General features: G+C 46.5%; 1 protein-coding gene across 1 annotated transcript in view; it reads right to left on the bottom strand.

The window, feature by feature from the left end:
- The window catches only part of MTMR11 (myotubularin related protein 11), a 33542-nt gene extending 31897 nt beyond the window's left edge, over window positions 1-1645 (bottom strand). The window contains exon 1 of the mRNA XM_075283173.1: window positions 1292-1645. Coding sequence (XP_075139274.1) covers window positions 1292-1348 — 57 coding nt within the window. The 5' untranslated portion in view covers window positions 1349-1645. The remainder of the gene's footprint in view (window positions 1-1291) is intronic.
- Window positions 1646-24426: the final 22781 nt, after the last annotated feature.

Here is a 24426-nt window from a genome sequence, read left to right as displayed (position 1 = left end):
GCATGTAGGACTCACACAGGCTTGGCATGTAGGGCTCGCACAGGCTTGGCATGTAGGGCTCGCACAGGCTTGGCATGTAGGGCTCGCACAGGCTTGGCATGTAGGGCTCACACAGGCTTAGCATGTAGGACTCACATAGAGTTGGCATGTAGGGCTCACACAGGCTTGGCATGTAGGGCTCACACAAGCTTAGCATGTAGGACTCACATAGGGTTGGCATGTAGGACTTACACAGGCTTAGCATGTAGGGCTCACACAGGCTTGGCATGTAGGGCTCACACAGGCTTGGCATGTAGGACTCACACAGGCTTGGCATGTAGGACTCACACAGGCTTGGCATGTAGGACTCACACAGGCTTGGCATGTAGGACTCACATAGGGTTGGCATGTAGGACTTACACAGGCTTAGCATGTAGGGCTCACACAGGCTTGGCATGTAGGGCTCACACAGGCTTGGCATGTAGGACTCGCACAGGCTTGGCATGTAGGACTCACACAGGCTTAGCATGTAGGACTCACACAGGCTTGGCATGTAGGACTCGCACAGGCTTGGCATGTAGGACTCGCACAGGCTTAGCATGTAGGACTCACATAGGGTTGGCATGTAGGACTTACACAGGCTTAGCATGTAGGGCTCACACAGGCTTGGCATGTAGGGCTCACACAGGCTTGGCATGTAGGACTCACACAGGCTTGGCATGTAGGACTCACACAGGCTTGGCATGTAGGACTCACACAGGCTTGGCATGTAGGACTCACATAGGGTTGGCATGTAGGACTTACACAGGCTTAGCATGTAGGGCTCACACAGGCTTGGCATGTAGGGCTCACACAGGCTTGGCATGTAGGACTCGCACAGGCTTGGCATGTAGGACTCACACAGGCTTAGCATGTAGGACTCACACAGGCTTGGCATGTAGGACTCGCACAGGCTTGGCATGTAGGACTCGCACAGGCTTGGCATGTTGGACTCACACAGGCTTAGCATGTAGGACTCACACAGGCTTAGCATGTAGGACTCACATAGAGTTGGCATGTAGGACTCACACAGGCTTGGCATACAGCACACATACAGACTTGGTATACAGCACACATACAGACTTGGTATACAGCACACATACAGACTTGGTATACAGCACACATACAGACTTGGTATACAGCACACATACAGACTTGGTATACAGCACACATACAGACTTGGCATACAGCACACATACAGACTTGGCATACAGCACACATACAGACTTGGTATACAGCACACATACAGACTTGGCATGCAGGGTTAACTTACCATGGTGTCTCTGGGGTCCTGTTTGAGGGTGAAGGTGTTCTTGGGTCTGGGCAGCATGGTGCAGTCGCTAGGATGTGTACAGAAGACAGCTAGAAGTAGAGCTCTGAGTAGAGGAGGAGAGTCAGCTTCTGTGTGCTGCTCCCATGGTGACAATATAAAGAGGACTTTGTTCTAGAGCGGAGTCTTGCAGAATAGGTTGGGGCTGGGGGTGGTTAGAGGACCCCCCTGCCCATGTAGGCAGAGGACAGGGCACTGCTGCTGTGACTCTGGCAGGACTGTGATCCCCAGGCTGGTGTTTAGCAGGGATTCCCCTGCAGTGTGGGGGTGTCAGCCTCAGCCTCAGCCTCTCCTCCTCCTCCTCCTCCTGCAGTGTCTGATCTCCATAGTGAAACTGACATTCTAGCCACATGTATACTCAGCCTCTTAAAGGGACAGGGATGCAGGACTGTGCTCTGTGCTGTTCCTTACAGTAGCAACCAAATTGGGATCCGCTTGCTAGGTCTGGTCTAAGTGATCACCTCAGACTTAGGATTCCCTTCTATGTCTCTGATGTGCAATTTAGTTGCCCTTATGTCTAGTGACTAAAGCTGACCATACACATTAGATTTTACACTGCCATTGTCTGAAAAACAACTGTGGTTGGTTGGTCATACGGTCAACCATCCCAAATGCACCGACCATCCCAGGCACATGAACGACCACAAACCTTCGACTGACTCAGACAAGTGGAAAATTAGCAGATGAAAGTCGTTCAGTGTTAATAAAGTGCTGAAAATAGGACATGACAGACATGAGGGCGTGTTAGTACATACACATGCGCCATAATACAAAATCCACCCCTAGGTCTGACCATCTAGCTCATACACAACAGATGACGGCAGAAAGACAGCAAAAAAACTCCGACACAAAAGATTTTAGTCTTGACAAATGTAGTTGATGGTTGGTTGTAAGGGACAGACTGTCATAAGTTTATATCTGTCCAACCAACAGCGAAGAGAGAGCTTAAAATCTAATGTGAATGGCCAGCTCTGGTGCAAGGAAGGATCTCTGACCCAACTAAAAAGCTTTTATTCAGTCATTAAAAGTAAGTTAGAGTGTCCTCTAAGTCTAAAGATTTAGTTGCCCAATTCTCTCTCCAGAGTTTAGCAGCTTAGTTGCCCCATGTTTCAGTTTCCCTACTTTATACCTACAACTCAGTTGCCCCACTTTATACCTACAACTCAGTTGCCCCACTTTGTACCTACAACTCAGTTTCCCCACTTTGTACCTACAACTCAGTTTCCAGACTTTGTACCTACAACTCAGTTGCCCCACTTTATACCTACAACTCAGTTGCCACACTTTATACCTACAACTCTGTTGTCCCACTTTATACCTACAACTCAGTTGCCCCACTTTGTACCTACAACTCAGTTGCCCCACTTTATACCTACAACTCAGTTGCCCCACTTTATAACTACAACTCATGACAGGCATGACAGGTTTCTGTCTTCTGCATGCAAAAGACGGAAAACTCAGAACAGAGACCCGGACGCTGGTGTGAACCCAGCGTAAGGCTAAGACTACAAATTTGCAGAAAAGCTGTGTTTTTTTTGTTGTAGATTTTGCTGCAGTCAAAGCCAGGAGTAGATTTAGGAGAAGGGAAAAGTATATTTGCTTCCATTATATTTCTCATTGCCTTTGAAGACACTCTTGGCTTTAAAAAAAAATTAAAAACAACACAGCCAGATCTACAAGCCAGTCCAGTTCTGGAACAACATTCTTTGGACAGATGAAACTAAGATCAGCCTGAACCAAAATTATGGCAAGAAGAAAGTATGGAGAAGGCTTTGACTGGCTCCTGATCCAAAGCACATCACCATCTCTGTAAGACATGGCCTGGACATGCATCACTTCCAGTGGTAATGGGTCACTAGTGTTTATTGATGATGTGACAGAAGCGGAGGAATGCTGAAGAGTAAGCCATAGACTTCCTGCTCAGGTTCAACCAAATGCAGCAAGGTCGATTGGTCGACACTTCACAGTACAGATAGGTGATGGCCCAAAATATACTGTGAAAGCAACCCAGGAGTTTTTTACAGCAAAAAAGTGGAATATTCTGCAACGTCCGAGTCAATCACCTGATCGAGCATGACTTTCATGTGCTTAAGACAAAAGTTAAGACCCACAAACAAGCAACAACTGAAGAGCTGCAGTAAAGCCCTGGCAAAGCCTCACAAAGGAGGAAACCCGGCGTTTGGTGATGTCCATGGGCTCCAGACACCAGGCCGTCATTGCCTGCAAAAGGTTGCCTAAAAAGAATTAAAAATGAACATTTTATTTATGGCAATGTTAATTTGTCCAATTACCTTTGAGCCCCTGAAATGAGGAGGATTTGTAGAAAAATGGTTGGAATTCCTAAAGATTGCACAGTATATTTTTGTTCAGCCCCTTGCAGTGGCGAAACTAGGAATGGCGGAGCCCCTTGGCAAGCTTTTGACATGGGGCCCCCCCACACCGAAGACCCCGACCAACCGACCCCACTTTCCCCCACATTCCTGCGCATACTATTATGCCCCATAGTGGCCCCTGCACACAGTATTATGCCCCATAGTGGCTCCTGCACACAGTATTATGCCCCATAGTGGCCCCTGCACACAGTATTATGCCCCATAGTGGCTCCTGCACACAGTATTATGCCCCATAGTGGCCCCTGCACACAGTATTATGTCCCATAGTGGCCCCTGCGCACAGTATTGTTCCCCATAGTGGTCCCTGCACACAGAATTGTGCCCCATAGTGGCCCCTGCACACAGTATTATGTCCCATAGTGGCCCCTGCACACAGTATTATGCCCCATAGTGGTCCCTGCACACAGTATTATGCCCCATAGTGGTCCCTGCACACAGTATTATGTCCCATAGTGGCCCCTACACACAGTATTATGTCCCATAGCGGCCCCTGCACACAGTATTATGCCCCATAGTGTCCCCTGCACACAGTATTATGCCCCATAGTGACCCCTGCACACAGTATTATCCCCCATAGTGGCCCCTGCACACAGTATTATGTCCCTTAGTGGCCCCTGCACACAGTATTTTGTCCCTTAGTGGCCCCTGCACACAGTATTATCCCCCATAGTGTCCCCTGCACACAGTATTATCCCCCATAGTGGCCCCTGCACACAGTATTCTGCCCCATAGTGGCCCCTGCACACAGTATTATCCCCCATACTGGCCCCAGTACACAGTATTATGTCCCATAGTGGCCCCTGCACACAGTATTATTCCCCATAGTGGCCCCTGCGCACAGTATTGTGCCCCATAGTGGCCCCTGCACACAGTATTATACCCCCATAGTGGCCCCTGCACACAGTATTATGCCCCCATAGTGGCCCCTGCACACAGTATTATACCCCCATAGTGGCCCCTGCACACAGTATTATGTCCCACTGTGGACGCTCATGAACAATTATTATACTGTGGGGTCTTTCAGACCTCAGAGTATAATAATCAGAGACTGAGGGGGGATACCAATATAAAAAAACACTGTTACTTACCTCTCCCTAGCTCAGCTGAACTCCTCAATGGTGTCGGCCATCTTCAATGACATCCAGGACGTCACATGACTTGGGACACAGGTCCCGGTCATGTTATGTCAGGGACGTCACACAAGTAGGCCCGAAGCCTGCCTGGAGCCCGGAGAGTAAGTAACAGTGTTTTTTATGTTCTCTTACATCTCTTGGGCCTCCGATCATTATACTTGGGGGTCTAAAAAGACCCCCCTGAGTATAATAACAATGTTTTTGGGGTCCTGCCAGGAATGGTAAGTAAATAGATCCTGTTACTGTCTGGAGTAACTCCAACCGGTAACAGCCTAGTAAAAAAAAAAACGCAGCGGTAGCGGCTGTCGCCGGGCCCCCCTAATGTCCCGGGCCCTGTGGCAGCCGCTACCCCGGTAGTTACGACCCTGACCCCTTGTATTAAACCTGTAAGTCTACAATTCAATTGTATCTCAGATGTTTTATGTCAAATCCAACGTCATGGCCTAGTCCGAACCATGAAGGTTGTGTCACTGGCCACATTTTTCAAACTGTGTGTGTATGTGTGTGTGTGTGTTTGTGTGAGTGTATATACATATATAATACCTTCACCTTGGCAGTGAATTCTCTTCAAAGAGGGATTAAACCATAAACTCAATAAAACACTGTGTTCAGCAGACGGAAATAATTCCTGCTTTACACGAGTCCTTGTAGGTTAATAGGAAATCTTGGAATGTGGAGTTTGCTCGCTGTATTTAGTCTAATTCTCATTACGGGGACTTTGCTCTTTTTGTGGTCAAACAATAACATTCAGCTCCTGATAGTTTACAGTGACTGGGCACAAGGAATCCCATGAAGATGAATGAAGGCCCTAGGAATTATATTTCGTTTCCTGGACGGCGTATTGTACGACACTGCTTGATTCCATGTCAGATTTGGAACCCAAAGAACTGACACAAATGTGCAGTCAGCTGTGCGAGTCGTACACAGAAATATCAGATGGGGATGAAGAAGGTGGCGAATCAGTCATTTATGAAGCTGTTGTACACTTTAAGGAATCCATTGCACAATGAGGCAGATCTGTGAAGACTGGTGTATCATACTCTAGTCTTAATAAAGGCTCTGACTGGCGAGTAAGAGAGATTGACGAATAGGTGGAATGGAAATCTACATTTTCTGAAAGAAATTTATTGAGTTATGATGAATCTGACGTTCGTAAACGTCCCCGCCCCGATCCTCACCCTGCCTTGTTCCTCACCCTGCGCCTTACACATTCACAAAACTTGATCGGAGCTTGTGGCATACATTTGACGCAAGAAAGGGCCTCGGGCAATATCGTCTCTCTACAGCAGAGAACTGGGGATTCTTAAATTCCTCCCAATGTGTCTTTATATAGAATAAATGCCACTTTTTGCCACCATTATTTTTTTAGGCGTGTTCACTGACATGTTCACTGTCAAAAAATAACGGAGTATCACATCCCTTAAAGGGGTATTCCCATAACTCTTGTTCTGCAGCCTGCAGGCTCTGTGCTCTCTTCACTTCCTGGATTTCTCGGCACATTGGTGGGCGGCGTTTCACTTGCTCTGCTATCTGCTATGCATTACCACAGTATGAAGCTGATGTGGAAACTGATGTAGCAGAGCTGGATTTGAGTCAGCTTGCATTATATACAGAGGTAACGGACTCCTTATCTCAGCCCTTATCAGCCAAATTCAATTAAAAAGGCTGATAAGAGTAAAAACTGAAAATTGACAGCACAGTAATCCCGGAGCTCTCACCCCCTCTCCCCTATCTGAGGATCTCCGTTGCGTTGCTTGTCAGCCCCTCCCTCCGACCCTGAGAGCAGGCAGCTATGTCACTTAGGAAATGAGCAGATAAGCCCAGTGGCCATAGAAACGTAGTGACAACAATGAAGTGAATAAATTAAGATAGCGGCCAAACAAAGCAGTTTTGATAAAGCAATGTATTTAGGAAATGTCTTAAATCCACATAAACTAGCAGTATAGATAGGATGCTTTTCATAGGACAACTCCTATTATTGGATACCCTTTTTTTTATAAATACGTCGGAATAGCCTTAAGAAAGGCTATTCTTCTCCTCCTACCTTTAGATGTCTTCTCCAGGGTGCCATTCGGTAGAAATCCCGGTTTTCTTCTGTATGCAAATGAGTTCTCTTGCAGCACTGGGGGCGTCCCCAATGCTGCGAGAGAACTCTCCAGGGTCGCCTCCATCTTCTTCTGGAACGCCCTCTCCCTAAGAAAATGGCCGCGGGTATGCGCAGTCGAGGCCCATTCTCTTCATCGATCTGACACTTATCTCATGACCTGTGACATAACCCCTTTATGAAAGGGCAGTAATATTAGATCAGTAAAGTCTTGCATCTCCATGAGCCGATCAGCTGTTTGCACTTCCCACTGAGCTTACCTCTCTATTCTCAAGCTTGCGTTGTCACGTCCATTGGTCAAATGGCCATGCTGCGGCTTAGTTCTGTTTAGATTGCAATACCAAGCACGACCATGCTGCACTGTGCTTGGCAAACAGTAACCTCAGCAATCTGCCTCATAGTCCTTATCTTCCCCTCTAAGCACTGTCCCCTTAGTGGAATTCCACTAAGAAATCTTTAGAAGGTTACCGTAAACCATGTGTTCTCGATGGGATTTCTACGATGGACATAGAGATTTGTCAGTCCTCAAAAGGACTTTTCATACTGATGACCTATCCACAGGTAAGATCATCATTATGTGATCTGTGGGGTCTGACACCTGGACCCCACACGGCCGCTCTGACAGCCTACAGACGCCAGAAGGTACAACAATAGATGCAGACTGCTCCTATTACACGTGCAAGTGCTCCTTGTCCACTGCTGTAACCTCCATCAGAGCAGCTGATCAGTGCGGGGCTCGGGTGTCGGACACCCACAGATCACATACTGATGACCTTAACCGTGGATAGGTCATCAGTATAAAAACTCCTATAATTTTATCATTCATCTATAGGTTTAGTGTCTCTTGGTCACTGGATTACTGCTACAGCTCTTTCCATAGTGTCTATTCTCTGGTGCCCAGCATTTTGGTTGCCCCTGGCTCCAGTTATGGGACCTGCCCATCCTGGCCAATGATTAGGTCACCTACCTTGAAGGGCCTTTTACACAAGCCGACTTATTGCTCATACAGATGTTCATTCATGATCATTGCCTGGTCTAAACATGCCCCGCCATCATCCGACAATCGAGCTAACACTTGATCACTTCTTCCTTAGGCGTCTCATTGTGTCTCATTGTGTTAGCACGGGATGTGCTAATACAAATCCTATGGAGATAAACCATCATTCATGGTTGGTTTTACAATGGTGACCACATGCCAATGGAAATTCAGCAATCCCTGATCAACTTGTTATATGATCGCTACAGGAGAACATATGTTGGACAGGATGGAGCGATGTGTGAGGCCTCCTGCTGATCACCAGGGGGAATTACACCCCTGCCAAGGGCAGACAGCTGTGCTCTAAGCAGCTGATTCTTCTATCTATTCTTCCTCTTGTCCCGGGACACTCATTGGATCCACCATGGTGAAAAAGTCTGGAAAAAAAGAATAGAAACAGCGTGTTGGCTAAGTACCTGAAAACCTTCAACAGGCCATAGCTATGGGAAGTTATTTTATTACTATGATATAACTCGGAGCATCAGGAGATAAGATTTCACCCATCCATTTCTGAAACCATAATTGACAGTCTATAACAAAGAACACAGAAGACCTTTCTCCTGCGAGGGCATCTATCGGGCGGCGACGCGCCAAGAATAGGCAGCGTCCTGGAATCTGACACTCATAGACATCCTGTATCCCCTGGTATTATGGAGCACCTGAATTATTGAAGATTAGTGACAGTCCCATAGTGTCATCGTATATTATGTTATGTGTATAGAGAACTGAAGAACCTCATTTTCTACAACATTGCTCTTTAGTTGACACGTAAGACCTTAGCTTTTCAGTAAGATATAATTCTGCTCTTTACTTTGCAAATATATACTGCTCCTAAACTTGTACTGGTTGCCCTTGGAAACAGACAGGTCAGCTACACCCCAAGTGACCAAATAGCTTGCAATCTATTCACACATGCCAAGACGTGGCCATGTGTTACACAAATCTGTCTTTTTCATGGACCTATTCACCTTAATGGTTCTGTGCAGTGGCGTAACTAGGAATGGCGGGGCCCCGAGGCGAACTTTTGACATGCCCCCCCCCCTCCAACCGACACCGAAGACCTCGACCGACCCCCTCCTACGCATTCCTGCGCGCTCTATTATGCCCCATAGTAGCCCCTGCACACAGTATTATCCCCCATAGTGACCCCTTCACACAGTATTATCCCCCATAGTGGCCCCTGCACACAGTATTATCCCCCAGAGTGGCCCCTGCACACAGTATTATGTCCCATAGTGGCCCCTGCACACAGTATTATACCCCATAGTGGCCCCTGCACACAGTATTATCCCCCATAGTGGCCCCTCCACACAGTATTATACCCCATAGTGGCCTCTGCACACAGTATTATGTCCCTCAGTGGCCCCTGCACACAGTATTATCCCCCATAGTGGCCCCTGCACACAATATAATCCCCCATAGTGGCCCCTGCACACAGTATTATATCCCATAGTAGCCCCTGCACACAGTATTATGCCCCATAGTGGCCCCAGCACACAGTATTATCCCCCATAGTGGCCCCTGCACACAGTATTATCCCCCATAGTGGCCCCTGCACACAGTATTATGTCCCATAGTGGCCCCTGCACACAGTATTATGCCCCATAGTGGCCCCTGCACACAGTATTATCCCCCATAGTGGCTCCTGCACACAGTATTATCCCCCATAGTGACCCCTGCACACAGTATTATTCCCCATAGTGGCCCCTGCACACAGTATTATCCCCCATAGTGGTCCCTGCACACAGTATTATGTCCCTATAGTGGCCCCTGCACACAGTATTATCCCCCATAGTGGCCCCTGTGCACAGTATTATGTCCCATAGTGGTCCCTGCACACAGTATTATACCCCATAGTGGCCCCTGCACACAGTATTATCCTCCATAGTGGCCCCTGCACACAGTATTATCCCCCATAGTGGCCCCTGCACACAGTATTATCCTCCATAGTGGCCCCTGCACACAGTATTATCCCCCATAGTGGCCCCTGCACACAGTATTATCCCCCATAGTGGCCCCTGCACACAGTATTATCCCCCATAGTGGCCCCTGCACACAGTATTATTCCCCATAGTGGCCCCTGCACACAGTATTATCCCCCATAGTGACCCCTGCACACAGTATTATGTCCCACTGTGGAGACCCAAAAACAATTATTATACTCTGGGATCTTTCCAAACCCCAGAGTATAATAATCGGAGACCCAGGGGGAGAAAAACATTAAAAAAAACTGTTACTCACCTATCTCCCGTCTACTACACTGTCGGCCTCCGAAGTAGTCCATCTTCAATTACGTCAGACATCACATGACCCGGGACGCAGGCCAGGGTCATGAGACGTCAGACGACTAGGCCGAAGTCTGCATGGATCGTGGAGAGGTAAGTAACAGTGTTTTTTATGTTTCTTACCTCTCCCGATTCGCCAATCATTATACTGGGGGGTCCGAAAAGACCCCCGAGTATAATGATAGCAGCGGTAGTGGCTGTCGCTGGGCCCCTAATGTCCCGGGCCCTGTGGCAGCTGCCTCTGCTGCTATGGCAGTAGTTACGCCACTGGTTCTGTGAAAGAAGACCCAATGGAGCATACTCGATTTTGTTTCATGGACCATGGACAGTTCATGGCCGAGGATGTCAGTAGTGTGAATAGCCACATAGTGCCTACTGTATAGTAACTCGGCTCCCACAATGCACTGCTCGCAAAGAATAGGGGGCCGGAGTAAGGGTAGGGAGAAGGAACGCTGCATTCCCGTCTCAGCCATATTTTGCCGCGATGACCATACCCCTTTAAAGATTTTCCCTACGAGACTTTACTTTGCTTGAAGACTTTGCCTATAAACTTCATGCAGCGAGTGAAATAACCAGTGTCTCAAGAAAGGACACTTGATCATGAGAGACTTTTGGAAACGTTGCTGCGTTGCCATTGCATCATTAAAACATATGTCGGTAAAGAATGATCATTTGCGAAAAGTAAAAGCGCTTCATCAAGCACGACCACATCAACAACAAGCGGGGACGGTCTCAAAAATGTCTACTTCTAGCTGCTTCATATAATCTGCACAGATCTAGCGTACAGTAAGGAAAAAATGCTTCTAGCTTGCGGTCTGTAAAGTCCCATTTAGATGAGGTCATCTTTATTGGATTTTTTGGGTTCCGTGATGAAAGTTCCCAGCTATGTTGAGCAAGGGCCATCGATGGAACCTCTAGTAGATTTCCAACTTTGGAAGCATTTCCGCCCAATGTGTTGGCCCATATGGTTTATCTGAAAATATGTGACTTGTTTCACTCTGCGTTCCCCAACACGGAGCATTACCCCATGCGTTATACCGTCCCGTTCAGTAAATTCTAGACTGCCAGAAATCCCAAATGAAAAAGCCGTACGCTACAATCTATTGCTATTATTCAGCACTTAATCAAAACTGATGTCAGAGTATCTTGAGAATGCAGGGGTTAATAGGTTATGGCAATAACGAGCCGTCAACGAGCTGCTCCGAGGTTGCCAAATTCTACCAGGGAGAACTGGGAGCACTCACACAGGCTACAGTTCCGTTCTGGCTACAATATTATTGAGGAGGGGTTTGGCCCGGCCCCGTCTGTACAGAAGTCATCTGGAAAAAATCAGCACACATGCCTCTCTCGCCTGAAACCGTCCAGTTCCTCCGCACCATGAAATCGTCGGATACAAATTTAGCCTGGAAACACGCGCCAGAGCACTTCATCTGTAACTACATCACGTGTGCAAGCCTCCCCGTCTCGCTGCTCGTCGAAGTAATAACACTGGCCTGCCGTCGCTCATAACCACCCACCGCTAGAGCCCTTCTTCTGGTCGCCATCTTGTTCTGAAAATAAAGGCCTGCTGGTTTTAGCATTAAAAATTGAGCAAGACGGGTTCATGTGTAAACTCCAATTCAATGTTTCAGAAAATAAAATAAAGCACCTGCAGAGAAATATATCCGATGTCGGAGAATTGTATTGGCTTCTCTATGTTAGTCAGAACTTCAGAAGAAAAGGATTGAGGGTGACCACTTAAAACTGAGTCAACACCGTGGCTACATAGAAGGGGAAACATGGATGAATAATGTGATTTTCTAAACCATAATTGGTTTCAGGCCGGATGGACTAGGATTGGTCGTCTAAGAAATCTCCCTGTTCTTGACCTCTGGTATAGACTGTCCTGGTCAGGTTTCTAGGTTGTGGTCCCAAGAATAGTTACCGATAAATGGAGCCAAGGGTTGCCACCAGGAAGGTGGTCAAGATATGACAAGCCAGAAGACTAAATAGCAATGTAGTAAGGAACGGATTCAAGGGTCAATACTAGGAAAGGGGTCAGGATTAGAGGTGAGTGAGTAATATTAGATCGAGTAGGTATTCGATCAAATACTACGGTATTCGAAATATTTGTACTCGATCGAATACTACTCGCAGTAAATATTCGATACAGAGCCAGCGTTGATTGGCCGAATGCTATACAGTGTATAGCATTTGGCAAATCAATGCTGGTTCAACCGCAGGCTCGTCCTTGCTAGTCAGGAGAGCTGGCAGCTTGCTGTTACGAGGGAGCTTACTTTTTCTCATAGGAATGCATTGACCAGCGTTGATTGGCCAGTGTACAGCATTCAGCCAATCAACGCTGGTTCTGCTGGAGGCTCGTCTGTGAGGAGGCGGAGTCTAAGATCGGAGCACAACTGTAACATCTCTGCCTGTTCGGGCCTCTGCGCCACCCTCTGCTCGCATGCTGCGGCGCCGGAGGTGTGTGCAGTTTGACAATTTGCTTAAGGTTTTTAGTTGCACTGTGTGAACACGGCTCTAGTCCTTAATTGGATTTGCACCACACCCATCTTCTGCCAAGGTTGCCTCTGTTCATTAAGTGGTTAATCTGTCTTGCCTGTGATTGACAGCTTTTCTTCCTGTCAGGTTCTGGGCGGGTTCTTCCTTCCCTATTTAGTCTTGGCTCACAGTCACACTGGTGCCGGTTATTGCTCTTGCTTTCTGGTATCGCTTGCTGTTATTTACTTGTATGCTTATCCTTGACCTCTGGCTTTCCTACTGACTAGTCTCTTGACTCCGATTTGGCACTGCATCGCTCTCTTGTTACCGAACCCTGGCTACCTGACCTCCCTTTGTTGTTGTACGTCTTGTCTGCGTTTTGTGTTTCACGTATTCAGGGAGGGATTGTCCTCGTGGTTGTCGCCTATCACCTAGGATAGGGTCTGGCAATAGGAAGGGAAAGCGGGGGGCTTCAGTTTAGGGCTCACTGTCCCTTGTGCCCCTCCCTCCAGGGTTCACCAGCAGCTTCTGGGGAATTATCATCTGGCTATTCCCTAACAACAACAGTCTCCATTGTGGTCTGAACTTAGACTCTGCCTCCTCACAGACGAGCCTCCGGCAGAACCAGAGTTGATTGGCTGAATGCTGTACACTGGCCAATCAACGCTGGTCAATGCATTCCTATGAGAAAAGTCAGCTCCCTCGTAACCGCAAGCTGCCAGCTCTCCCGACTATCTAGGATGAGCCTGCTGCAGAACCAGCATTGATTTGCCGCAGGCTCATCTTTGCTAGTCAGGAGAGCTGGCAGCTTGCTGTTACAAGGGAGCTGACTTTTTATCAGCACAACTGCAAGCGCTGTGCAGTTAAAGCACACGGACCCTATAGACTATAATGGAGTCCGTGCGCTTTAACTGCACTTCGCTCCTCCTAAAAACTCTCCTCCTGCTATTCGTGCACTTGGTGACTCTCCTTTAGTCGAATAGTGGCTTCCCCTGAAACGATCATTTTTTCCCATAGACTATAATGGGATTCGATATTCGATCGAGTAGTCGAATATTGAGGCTCTACTCAAAACGAATATCAAATCTCGAATATTTCACTACTCACTCATCTCTAGTCAGGATGCAACAAGTCATTAGATAAGACCGTTGTGTAGTCAGTATTGGAGCCAAGATTTGGAACCAAGAGTCCAACAGACCAGTTTAATAGGCAGGACTGAGGTACCCAGAATTGCCACAAATAAACGCATCCAAAGGTCAAGATTAGAGATGAACGAGTAGTATTCGATCGAGTAGGTATTTGATCGAATACTATGGTATTATAAATACTTTTACTCGGTCGAATACCACGCGGTAAATGCCTTTTACATTTACCGCGTGGTATTCGACCGAGTACGAGTATTTCGAATACCGTAGTATTCGATCAAATACCTACTCGACCGAATACTACTCGCTCATCTCTAGTCAAGACCTGAGTAAAAGACAGAAGCATCATTAAGGATCAAGGATCATCACTGGGATGCAACAGGTGAGAAGACCAGAAAAAGTCAGGAACAGTGTCAAGAGTTGCAACTAGGAATACAACAGGCACCAGATGAACAATCCAAAAGGCAGGACTGAGGTCCCCAGAATCGTCACCAATGAATGCAGCCAAGGTAACCACCAAGAAAGCGGTCAAGATGAGACAGGCCAGAGGAAAAGACAGGAGTGTGGTCAGGAACGAAGTCAAGGATCAATGCTTGGAGAGTCGTCGGGATACAACAGATCAGAGCATGAGACAAGTAGCCAAGAGCCAAGGAAGTCATTAATAGGAGCCAGGTAATGGATAATATTTTGATCTGCAGGAAAGGAATGGTCACACTGCTGGCCATGGTGAGGTGGAGAGCCGTGCCTCAAACCAATAGGGTTGGCCTAAGGCTACTTGTACGTGACTGAGTGTCGAAGGGGGACCAATTTCATAGCTGAATGCACATGGAGGACTATCATCGGAACACAGCGGAGCATCGGACCCCCCATTGGAAGAGTCTTGGCCTGTACACTTGGTTGTGTTCATGAGGCCTAAAGCCAATCTCTGGACCAGGAGCTACTTTACGTCATTTATGTAGCCATGAAGGTGAACATGAAGGAAGTATTTAATCTGAAATGAGTTGGGGGAACATAAGGAGCATTGTCAGAAATTATTATTTTACTGAAAGAAACCTGGAAGAAACTTCCAGCAGAGGAGGCTGGAAAGGCTCCAATGAGTGAATGCAAACCTAAGCATACGTATATGGTATATGGGTCTAGGATATGGGGAAATAACACGCCGGCAGGCTAGATGGACTGGGGGTCTGGGTTTTTTTTTTTTTTTCTTGATGTAGATTGTGAGCCCCACATGGAGCTCACAATGTACATTTTTCCCTATCAGTATGTCTTTTTTGGAATATGGGATGGAAATCCATACAAACACAGGGAGAACATACAAACTCCTTGCAGATGGTTTTATGCCCTTGGTGGGATTTGAACACCAGGACTCCAGCGCTGCAAGGCTGCAGTGCTAACCACTGAGCCACCGTGTGGCCCCTTGGGGGCTGGGTTTTGTCACCAGTCATCCATGTTTCTAATTTATGTCTTGAATATTGCTAAATATATATAATATAGAGGGGCCAAAAATAACACTTCCCAACCAAAAAACATGCGTTGCCTTCCACAGCGGGTGTGAATTAGCGCCGTCTGCTCCAAGAATAGCTGCAATATTGTTATGGACTGCACAAACTTGAATATATTTTAATAATCCAGAATGTCTGGTTATCCAGCAGATCTATGGATTCTGACACTGGGGAACACTGCTTGTCCAATGTAGTCAGATACAGAGAGGCGATTCTTATTCAAGATGTCTTATGTACCAATAGATTAACTAATATGTTGCTGAGCTGGTGTATCTAAGCCTACCAGGTTATGTGGGTATTCCTGGCACATACAGTCCTATGAAAAAGTTTGGGCACCCCTAATAATCTTAATCATTTTTAGTTCTAAATATTTTGGTGTTTGCAACAGCCATTTCAGTTTGATATATCTAATAACTGATGGACACAGTAATATTTCAGGATTGAAATGAGGTTTATTGTACTAACAGAAAATGTGCAATATGCATTAAACCAAAATTTGACCGGTGCAAAAGTATGGGCACCTCAACAGAAATGTGACATTAATATCTAGTAGATCCTCCTTTTGCAAAGATAACAGCCTCTAGTCGCTTCCTGTAGCTTTTAATCAGTTCCTGGATCCTGGATAAAGGTATTTTGGACAAACAATTCAAGTTCAGTTAAGTTAGATGGTCGCCGAGCATGGACAGCCCGCTTCAAATCATCCCACAGATGTTCAATGATATTCAGGTCTGGGGACTGGGATGGCCATTCCAGAACATTGTAATTGTTCCCCTGCATGAATGCCTGAGGATTTGGAGCGGTGTTTTGGATTATTGTCTTGCTGAAATATCCATCCCCGGCGTAACTTCAACTTCGTCACTGATTCTTGAACATTATTCTCAAGAATCTGCTGATACTGAGTGGAATCCATGCGACCCTCAACTTTAACAAGATTCCCGGTGCCGGCATTGGCCACACAGCCCCAAAACATGATGGAACCTCCACCAAATTTTACAGTGGGTAGCAAGTGTTTTTCTTGGAATGCTGTTTTTTTTGGACGCCATGCATAACGCCTTTTTGTATGACCAAACAACTCAATCTTTGTTTCATCAGTCCACGGGACCTTCTTCCAAAATGAAGCTGGCTTGTCCAAATGTGCTTTTTCATACCTCAGGCGACTCTATTTGTGGCGTGCTTGCAGAAACGGCTTCTTTCTCATCACTCTCCCATACAGCTTCTCCTTGTGCAAAGTGCGCTGTATTGTTGACCGATGCACAGTGACACCATCTGCAGCAAGATGATGCTGCAGCTCTTTGGAGGTGGTCTGTGGATTGTCCTTGACTGTTCTCACCATTCTTCTTCTCTGCCTTTCTGATATTTTTCTTGGCCTGCCACTTCTGGGCTTAACAAGAACTGTCCCTGTGCTCTTCCATTTCCTTACTATGTTCCTCACAGTGGAAACTGACAGGTTAAATCTCTGAGACAACGTTTTGTATCCTTCCCCTGAACAACTATGTTGAACAATCTTTGTTTTCAGATCATTTGAGAGCGGGCTGTCCATGCTCGGCGACCATCAGACTTAACTGAACTTGAATTGTTTTGTAAAGAGGAATGGTCCAAAATACCTTCATCCAGGATCCAGGAACTGATTAAAAGCTACAGGAAGCGACTAGAGGCTGTTATCTTTGCAAAAGGAGGATCTACTAAATATTAATGTCACTTTTCTGTTGAGGTGCCCATACTTTTGCTCTGGTCAAATTTTGGTTTAATGCATATTGCACATTTTCTGTTAGTACAATAAACCTCATTTCAATCCTGAAATATTACTGTGTCCATCAGTTATTAGATATATCAAACTGAAATGGCTGTTGCAAACACCAAGATATTTAGAACTAAAAATGATTAAGATTAATAGGGGTGCCCAAACTTTTTCATAGGACTGTATGTGGCAGAGCTTGACATATCCCATGCCTGGGGAATCAAATGTGATAGTGATGTGGTGTACATTACTATCCGCTCATTTCTCTAAACATAGTACGGTATGTATGTGATACTGCCTCGTATACAGGATTCCAGGAAACTTACAATTTTAGAATAGGACCAGCTCTGTATATTCCCCATGTGCTGTATAACCGGAGCTCCTCCTTAACAGTTTCAGACGAAGCCCCCAATAGAGCCCCGATGGCTTAAGCATGTTCCCCTGTCCCTCCATGTGGCCGCCTCCTCCTATGAGTAACACATGAACAATCTGCCCTGTATCCTGGGAGGTGAAGGGTTAATGCCGTGATGAAACGGAATCCCCCACATGACTATAACAGGAGAATTATGCAATATCACATCTGGCGGCTTTATTATGTTTGTGTCTACGGCTCACATTCTTCTCCAGAAGATCCGGATTTAATTAACCCACAATGCAACGGTGTAGTCCATGTGATGGCGCACATACGGTCACATTCCTGTCATCGGGTATATTGGGGAGTGACGATTTGCTGGACCATTGCACCTCGGGGTCTTTTGGGGGCTCTGTTGCCATGTGGTCGGGGCAATGCTGTGTAGAGAAATACACCGGAGCTGTAACTCCTTCATTCTCAGAATAAGTGGTAGGACCCCTGACGATCATAAGGGGATACACTAGAGATGGAAAGACCCCAGGGGTCTTGGTCTTCAGAGTAGTATCTTCCTCACCTTCCGCTAGTTCTTCTGTATGCAGTGCACCAGCATTCATTCGCGACATTCCGCTCCGGATTACGCCCAAATGAATGGGCCTAGTGGGGAGGGAGGTGTCGCTCCACGGCTGAATCTGCTGCGGAATCCACCTGAAGAAAGGGCAGGTCGCTTCTTTTTTTTTTAACGCGGATTCCGCGTCAAAATCTGGCCCAAATAACTCCGTGTGAACCCGGCCTGATAGTGTAAATTGCTGGTCTGTGGATCCATCCTGGAAGAGTTGAAGTTCTTCACCAGAGGACAGCAGCAGGTTATTGACCAGAGAAGGGGGATGGAGCTGCAGATATTGGCATGCAATGTATCCATCAGGCCGCTAGTAGAGATCTCAGTGTACATACTGGCGTGTATGAGTGCCTAGCAGTAAGTGACTGATATCTGAGCGCCAGTGGCGTAACTAGGAATGGCGGGGCCCCGTGGTGAACTTTTGACATGGCCCCGTCCACCCCCCCCAACCGAAGACCTCAACCGACCCCATCCTACGCATTACTGCACGCTCTATTATGCCTCACAGTGGCCCCTTCACACAGTACTATCCCCCATAGTGGCCCCTGCACACAGTATTATGCCCCATAGTGTCCCCTGCACACAGTATTATGCCCCATAGTGTCCCCTGCACACAGTATTATGTCCCATAGTGTCCCCTGCACACAGTATTATCCCCCATAGTGGCCCCTGCACACAGTATTATCCCCCATAGTGGCCCCTTCACACAGTATTATCCCACATAGTGGCCCCTGCACACAGTATTATGCCCCATAGTGTCCCCTGCACACAGTATTATGTCCCATAGTGTCCCCTGCACACAGTATTATCCCCCATAGTGGCCCCTGCACACAGTATTATCCCCCATAGTGGCCCCTTCACACAGTATTATCCCCCATAGTGGCCCCTGCACACAGTATTATCCCCCATAGTGGCCCCTTCACACAGTATTATCCCCCATAGTGGCCCCTGCACACAGTATTATGTCCCATAGTGTCCCCTGCACACAGTATTATCCCCCATAGTGGCCCCTGCACACAGTATTATACCCCATAGTGGTCCCTGCACACAGTATTATACCCCATAGTGGCCCCTTCACACAGTATTATCCCCAATAGTGGCCCCTTCACACAGTACTATCCCCCATAGTGGCCCCTGCACACAGTATTATGTCCCATAGTGGCCCCTTCACACAGTATTATCCCCAATAGTGGCCCCTGCACACAGTATTATGTCCCATAGTGGCCCCTGCACACAGTATTATCCCCAATAGTGGCCCCTGCACACAGTATTATGCGGGCGTGGGCAGGCTGTGTATGTGGTATAGGTAACAGCTTTACAGGGAGTTTCATGCATACCTTTATTATCCTACGTTTGGTATTCATTGGGTTTCACAGTAATTTATATCTTACCTCAGTGTTTTTTCACTTCTTCCATTTAGAGTTGCACGTTGCAGTTATGTGATATTCATTACCTTATTTTTCACATTCACTCAGGCATTTGTTGTTCACTCTTCTTTATATATATATGGTTTATATATTTTTGCTGTTTTGGTATGTTTGGCACTTCAGCTGATTTAGTACATTTTTACATGCCACATTCTCACCTGCTCATTTAGTGTGGACACTTCAGCTCCTCCATTTATGATTATTTATGTTTACATGTTTGTGTATTTTTATATTAATAAAATTTATATATTTTTGATATATTCTTTTTGGTCCGGGTTTTTTGTTTTTTATGCCTATATTGCCTTGGCTGTTTTGTTATTGAGTTGTTTATCACACAGTATTATGTCCCATAGTGGCCTCTGCACACAGTATTATACCCCATAGTGGCGCCTGCACACAGTATTATACCCCATAGTGGCCCCTGCACACAGTATTATACCCCATAGTGGCGCCTGCACACAGTATTATACCCCATAGTGGCCCCTGCACACAGTATTATGTCCCATAGTGGCCTCTGCACACAGTATTATGTCCCATAGTGGCCCCTTCACACAGTATTATGTCCCATAGTGGCCCCTGCACACAGTATTATGTCCCATAGTGTCCCCTGCACACACTATTATGTCCCATAGTGGCCCCTGCACACAGTATTATCCCCCATAGTGGCCCCTGCACACAGTATTATGCCCCATAGTGGCCCCTGCACACAGTATTATGTCCCATAGTGGCCCCTTCACACAGTATTATGTCCCATAGTGTCCCCTGCACACAGTATTATGTCCCATAGTGTCCCCTGCACACACTATTATGTCCCATAGTGGCCCCTGCACACAGTATTATCCCCCATAGTGGCCCCTGCACACAGTATTATGCCCCATAGTGGTCCCTGCACACAGTATTATGCCCCATAGTGGCCCCTGCACACAGTATTATCCCCCATAGTGGCCCCTGCACACAGTATTATCCCCCATAGTGGCCCCTGCACACAGTATTATCCCCCATAGTGACCCCTGCACACAGTATTATCCCCCATAGTGGCCTCTGCACACAGTATTATCCCCCATAGTGGCCCCTGCACACAGTATTATGCCCCATAGTGGCCCCTGCACACAGTATTATGTCCCACTGTGGACACCCATAAACAATTATTATACTCTATATATCTTTTCAGACCCCAGAGTATAATAATCGCAGACCCAGGGGGAGAAAAACATAAAAAAACCCTCTGCTACTCACATCCTGTCTCCTACGCTGTCGGCCTCCGAAGTAGTCGATCTTCAATGATGTCAGACGTCACATGACCCGGGACGCAGGCCGGGGTTCCTGAGACGTCAGACGACAAGGCCGAAGTCTGCCCGGATCGTGGAGAGGTAAGTAACTGGGTTTTTTATGTTTCTTACCTCTCCTGGTCTGCCAATCATTATACTGGGGGGTCCGAAAAGATCCCGAGTATAATGATAGCAGTGGTAGCAGCTGTCACTGGTCCCCTAATGTCCCGGGCCCTGTGGCAGCTGCCTCCGCTGCTATGGCGGTAGTTACGCCACTGCTGAGTGTGGATTTGCTGAAGTTACCATTTTACATAACTTTTCTCCTCCGGTGTGCTGATCTCTCCACACATGACTCCATCCCTCAAGCAGTGACGGGGAACAATGGTTCTCTAACACTTCCTGTTTTCAATCACTAATCTTACATAATAATGAATAATACTTTTCCAAACCACTTTCCTCCGATGTCACCGCCCTAAGAGTTCTGCAGAATAACCACAGAGATAAAAAAAATTATTGGTGCGGTCGAGTAAAAGAAAGATCCCTCTGGCATGGACACAGAGGCCTATTGTATGGCCGGTGCCACCCGCAGATCTCCACAAGTGCGGCAGCATTGGGTGGTATCTGGGTCACTGTGTGTACTGCTACAAATACAGAGAGACAATTCCGGATGTCACATTATCCAGATCATTGGATACTTACACTTCTGCTCCATTAGAAATGTGCGATTGCTGTAAAACCTGTCCACAGGACGATATGTAAATGATTACAAGTGTGATTCGATTAGACTGTGGCCACTAGAGGGCGTAAAAGAGCTGCCTTATAAAAAGGCTTTCAGAGGCTACTTTTGGGTAGCGTACTTCTACCATCAAATGCCATGATGCAATGAAGACATTTCGAGAGAGGGAACATCATTGTACGCAGTGAAGCAGAATGGTCATGTGTGACCCAGCTTTTAGGCAGTGTTGGGGGCAGTTGTTACATGAAGGCAGCAAACATGCCCTGGACGGCCCAGACAGATCACCAGTACAGCCGATCGAGTGATCTTGATACATGTGTGATGGAGAAATAATGGATCCTTTATTGGATCCTGAACAATAGTGGTGCAGAATTTCCATAGTGCATGGATTAACTCTTTCCTATGCAAAACACCTCAAGAGTCTGGACATTGAGATCTGTCTTCTTCTACGTAACAAGATTTCCATATCAGAATGTTTGATATAAGGCTCCCCATTCAGATGACATTTCTCATATCCATTTTGCAGATTTTTCTAACGAACAAAAACAGACAGCCAAACATTCACATAGAGATCATGCCATCAAGCCCTTTAGGTGAAGGTTCGTGTGTCAGCCATCTTGGATCCAGTGGACGATCTGATATTTCATGTGCTTTCTCGGGCAGTGGAGTATCCAACTGGACTCTGTACACTGCTCCAAGGCCATGGAGCGAGATGGACAATACTATGTGATGGGCCACTACGAGGGCATTGGATTATATGGGGGCCACCAAGAAGGCATTATAGTGTGCAGGAGCCATTAAGGAAGCATTATACTATGTGGGGGTCTATTAAGTGGCATCATACTATGTGGGGGCCACTAAATGGCATCATACTATGTGGGATCAATTGAGGGACAATATATTGTATAGGGTTCACTATATTTGCATTGTATGGTACTGAGGAGACAGTGTAATGCTTGCGGTAACCCTTTTACAACCCTAGTCCACCATATATGCTACATTAACTCTTGTAGTGCCTTAGGGCACCAGGGACACTTACATGAATCCTTTCACTTCCCTTGGCCACCACGGATGCATACATTAACCCTTTTAATACCCTAGGTCACCAAGTATGCTTACATTAACCCTTTCACTACCCTAGGCCAACATGGATGCTTACTAGAGATGAGCGAGTACTATTCGAAACGGCAGTTTCGAATAGCACGCACCCATAGGAATGAATGGATGCAGCCGGCGTCCTGCCGCTTAACCCCCTGCGTGTCGACCGGCTCCATTCATTCCTATGGGTGTGTGCTATTCGAAGCTGCCGTTTCGAACAGTACTCGCTCATCTCTAATGCATACATTAACCCTTTTACTACCCTAGGCCAAAGAAGGTTACAAGAACCCTTTCACTGCCCCTGGCCACCATGGTTGCTTACATAAACCCTTTTAATACCCTAGGCCACCAAGGATGCTTATATTAACCCTTTCACTGTCCTGGGCCAACAGGGATGCTTTCAGTACTTTTGACCCTAGGCAAATACTCTCCCTTTTATACAGCGGGTATTTTTTGGTGGGAAATGTGGAGCCTGTAATGGCCGCCCTATTGGCTATTATTCAGCTTTCCTGCGAATCGTTGTAACTATAAGAATAGGCCAAGTAGAATTTGTATATACAGAACTTATCTGGTTTGAGTTCATGTCACATCAGAAAAGATAAGCTTTCGGTTCAAGCACAGTTCATTTTCAGTCATTTTCCTACCCAAGGAAATCGCTGCTACAAACACTAGTTGTTCTAATCTAATATTAAAACTCCTCGGAAAGGAAATTAAAACTAAGGTTGCACAATGTCAGCATGGAAGACTTATACGGGATAAGACGTGTCTGTATCACAGGGGGCGAGCAGAGTCGTCTCTTCTCATACCGCCCTGGGGTCACCAGAAAGAAAGCCGCTCTAATTAGTTATTGCACAATAAGCGTCTTCCCGAATATTGCCAGCGACTGACCATACTAACTGCTGAGGCCTGTGTCATGTCCAGATTGTGGCTCACAGGCTAGAAATAGGTCTGAAATTGGGATTATTTCTTAAACTGTTTCATAAGATCATGTTGTCACTGGAACAATGTAAGAGGGTCCTTACTGGGATGTTCGGGATATCTGGGGTCCTACTCAAGGACGGTGTGGCAGGTCATGGCCCAGGAAAGTGACACGCCAACACTTGACATAACACAGGCACATGGGGTACATGATAGCGATACGATGAGGTAACAAAACAATGACATCAGCATCCTAACCCAGGGTGCAATGATGTCACTACATTGTGTCGCCTGAGCCCGGCACTGATAGTACGTGAAGTGCTTTTGGTTGAGGTTGGAGGGTTAAAGTAATATTAGGGGGCAATAGCTGTATAAGGGGGTATTATTAATATAAGGGGTCATTGGGACGAGCTGTAATAATACAAAGAGATCATAATATAAGGCGGACATTGGGAAACAGCATTTATGTAGGAGGGTATTAACCTTTGGGGTACTGAGCTATATTCATTTAAGGTGAACGTTATTGATTTGATGGGATTGTCCAGGAATTTCAAAGACTTCTGACAGAAAAGGTATGGCGTGCGCTGGAGCGGAGAACTGGGGACGTGAACTGATACAGGATAATGACACTGACACTTGGGGTACAGGATAATGACACTTGGGGTACAGTATAATGACACTGATACTTGGGGTACAGGATAATGACACTGACACTTGGGGTACAGGATAATGACACTTGGGGTACAGGATAATGACACTGATACTTGGGGTACAGGATAATGACACTGACACTTGGGGTACAGGATAATGACAGGCTGATACTTGGGGTACAGGATAATGACACTGACA

This window comes from Leptodactylus fuscus, chromosome 7, assembly GCF_031893055.1.
Source record: "Leptodactylus fuscus isolate aLepFus1 chromosome 7, aLepFus1.hap2, whole genome shotgun sequence".
NCBI classification, from domain to species: Eukaryota; Metazoa; Chordata; class Amphibia; order Anura; family Leptodactylidae; genus Leptodactylus; species Leptodactylus fuscus.
Note: the sequence above shows the minus strand (reverse complement) of the source record. Positions and strands in the feature narration are given on the sequence as shown.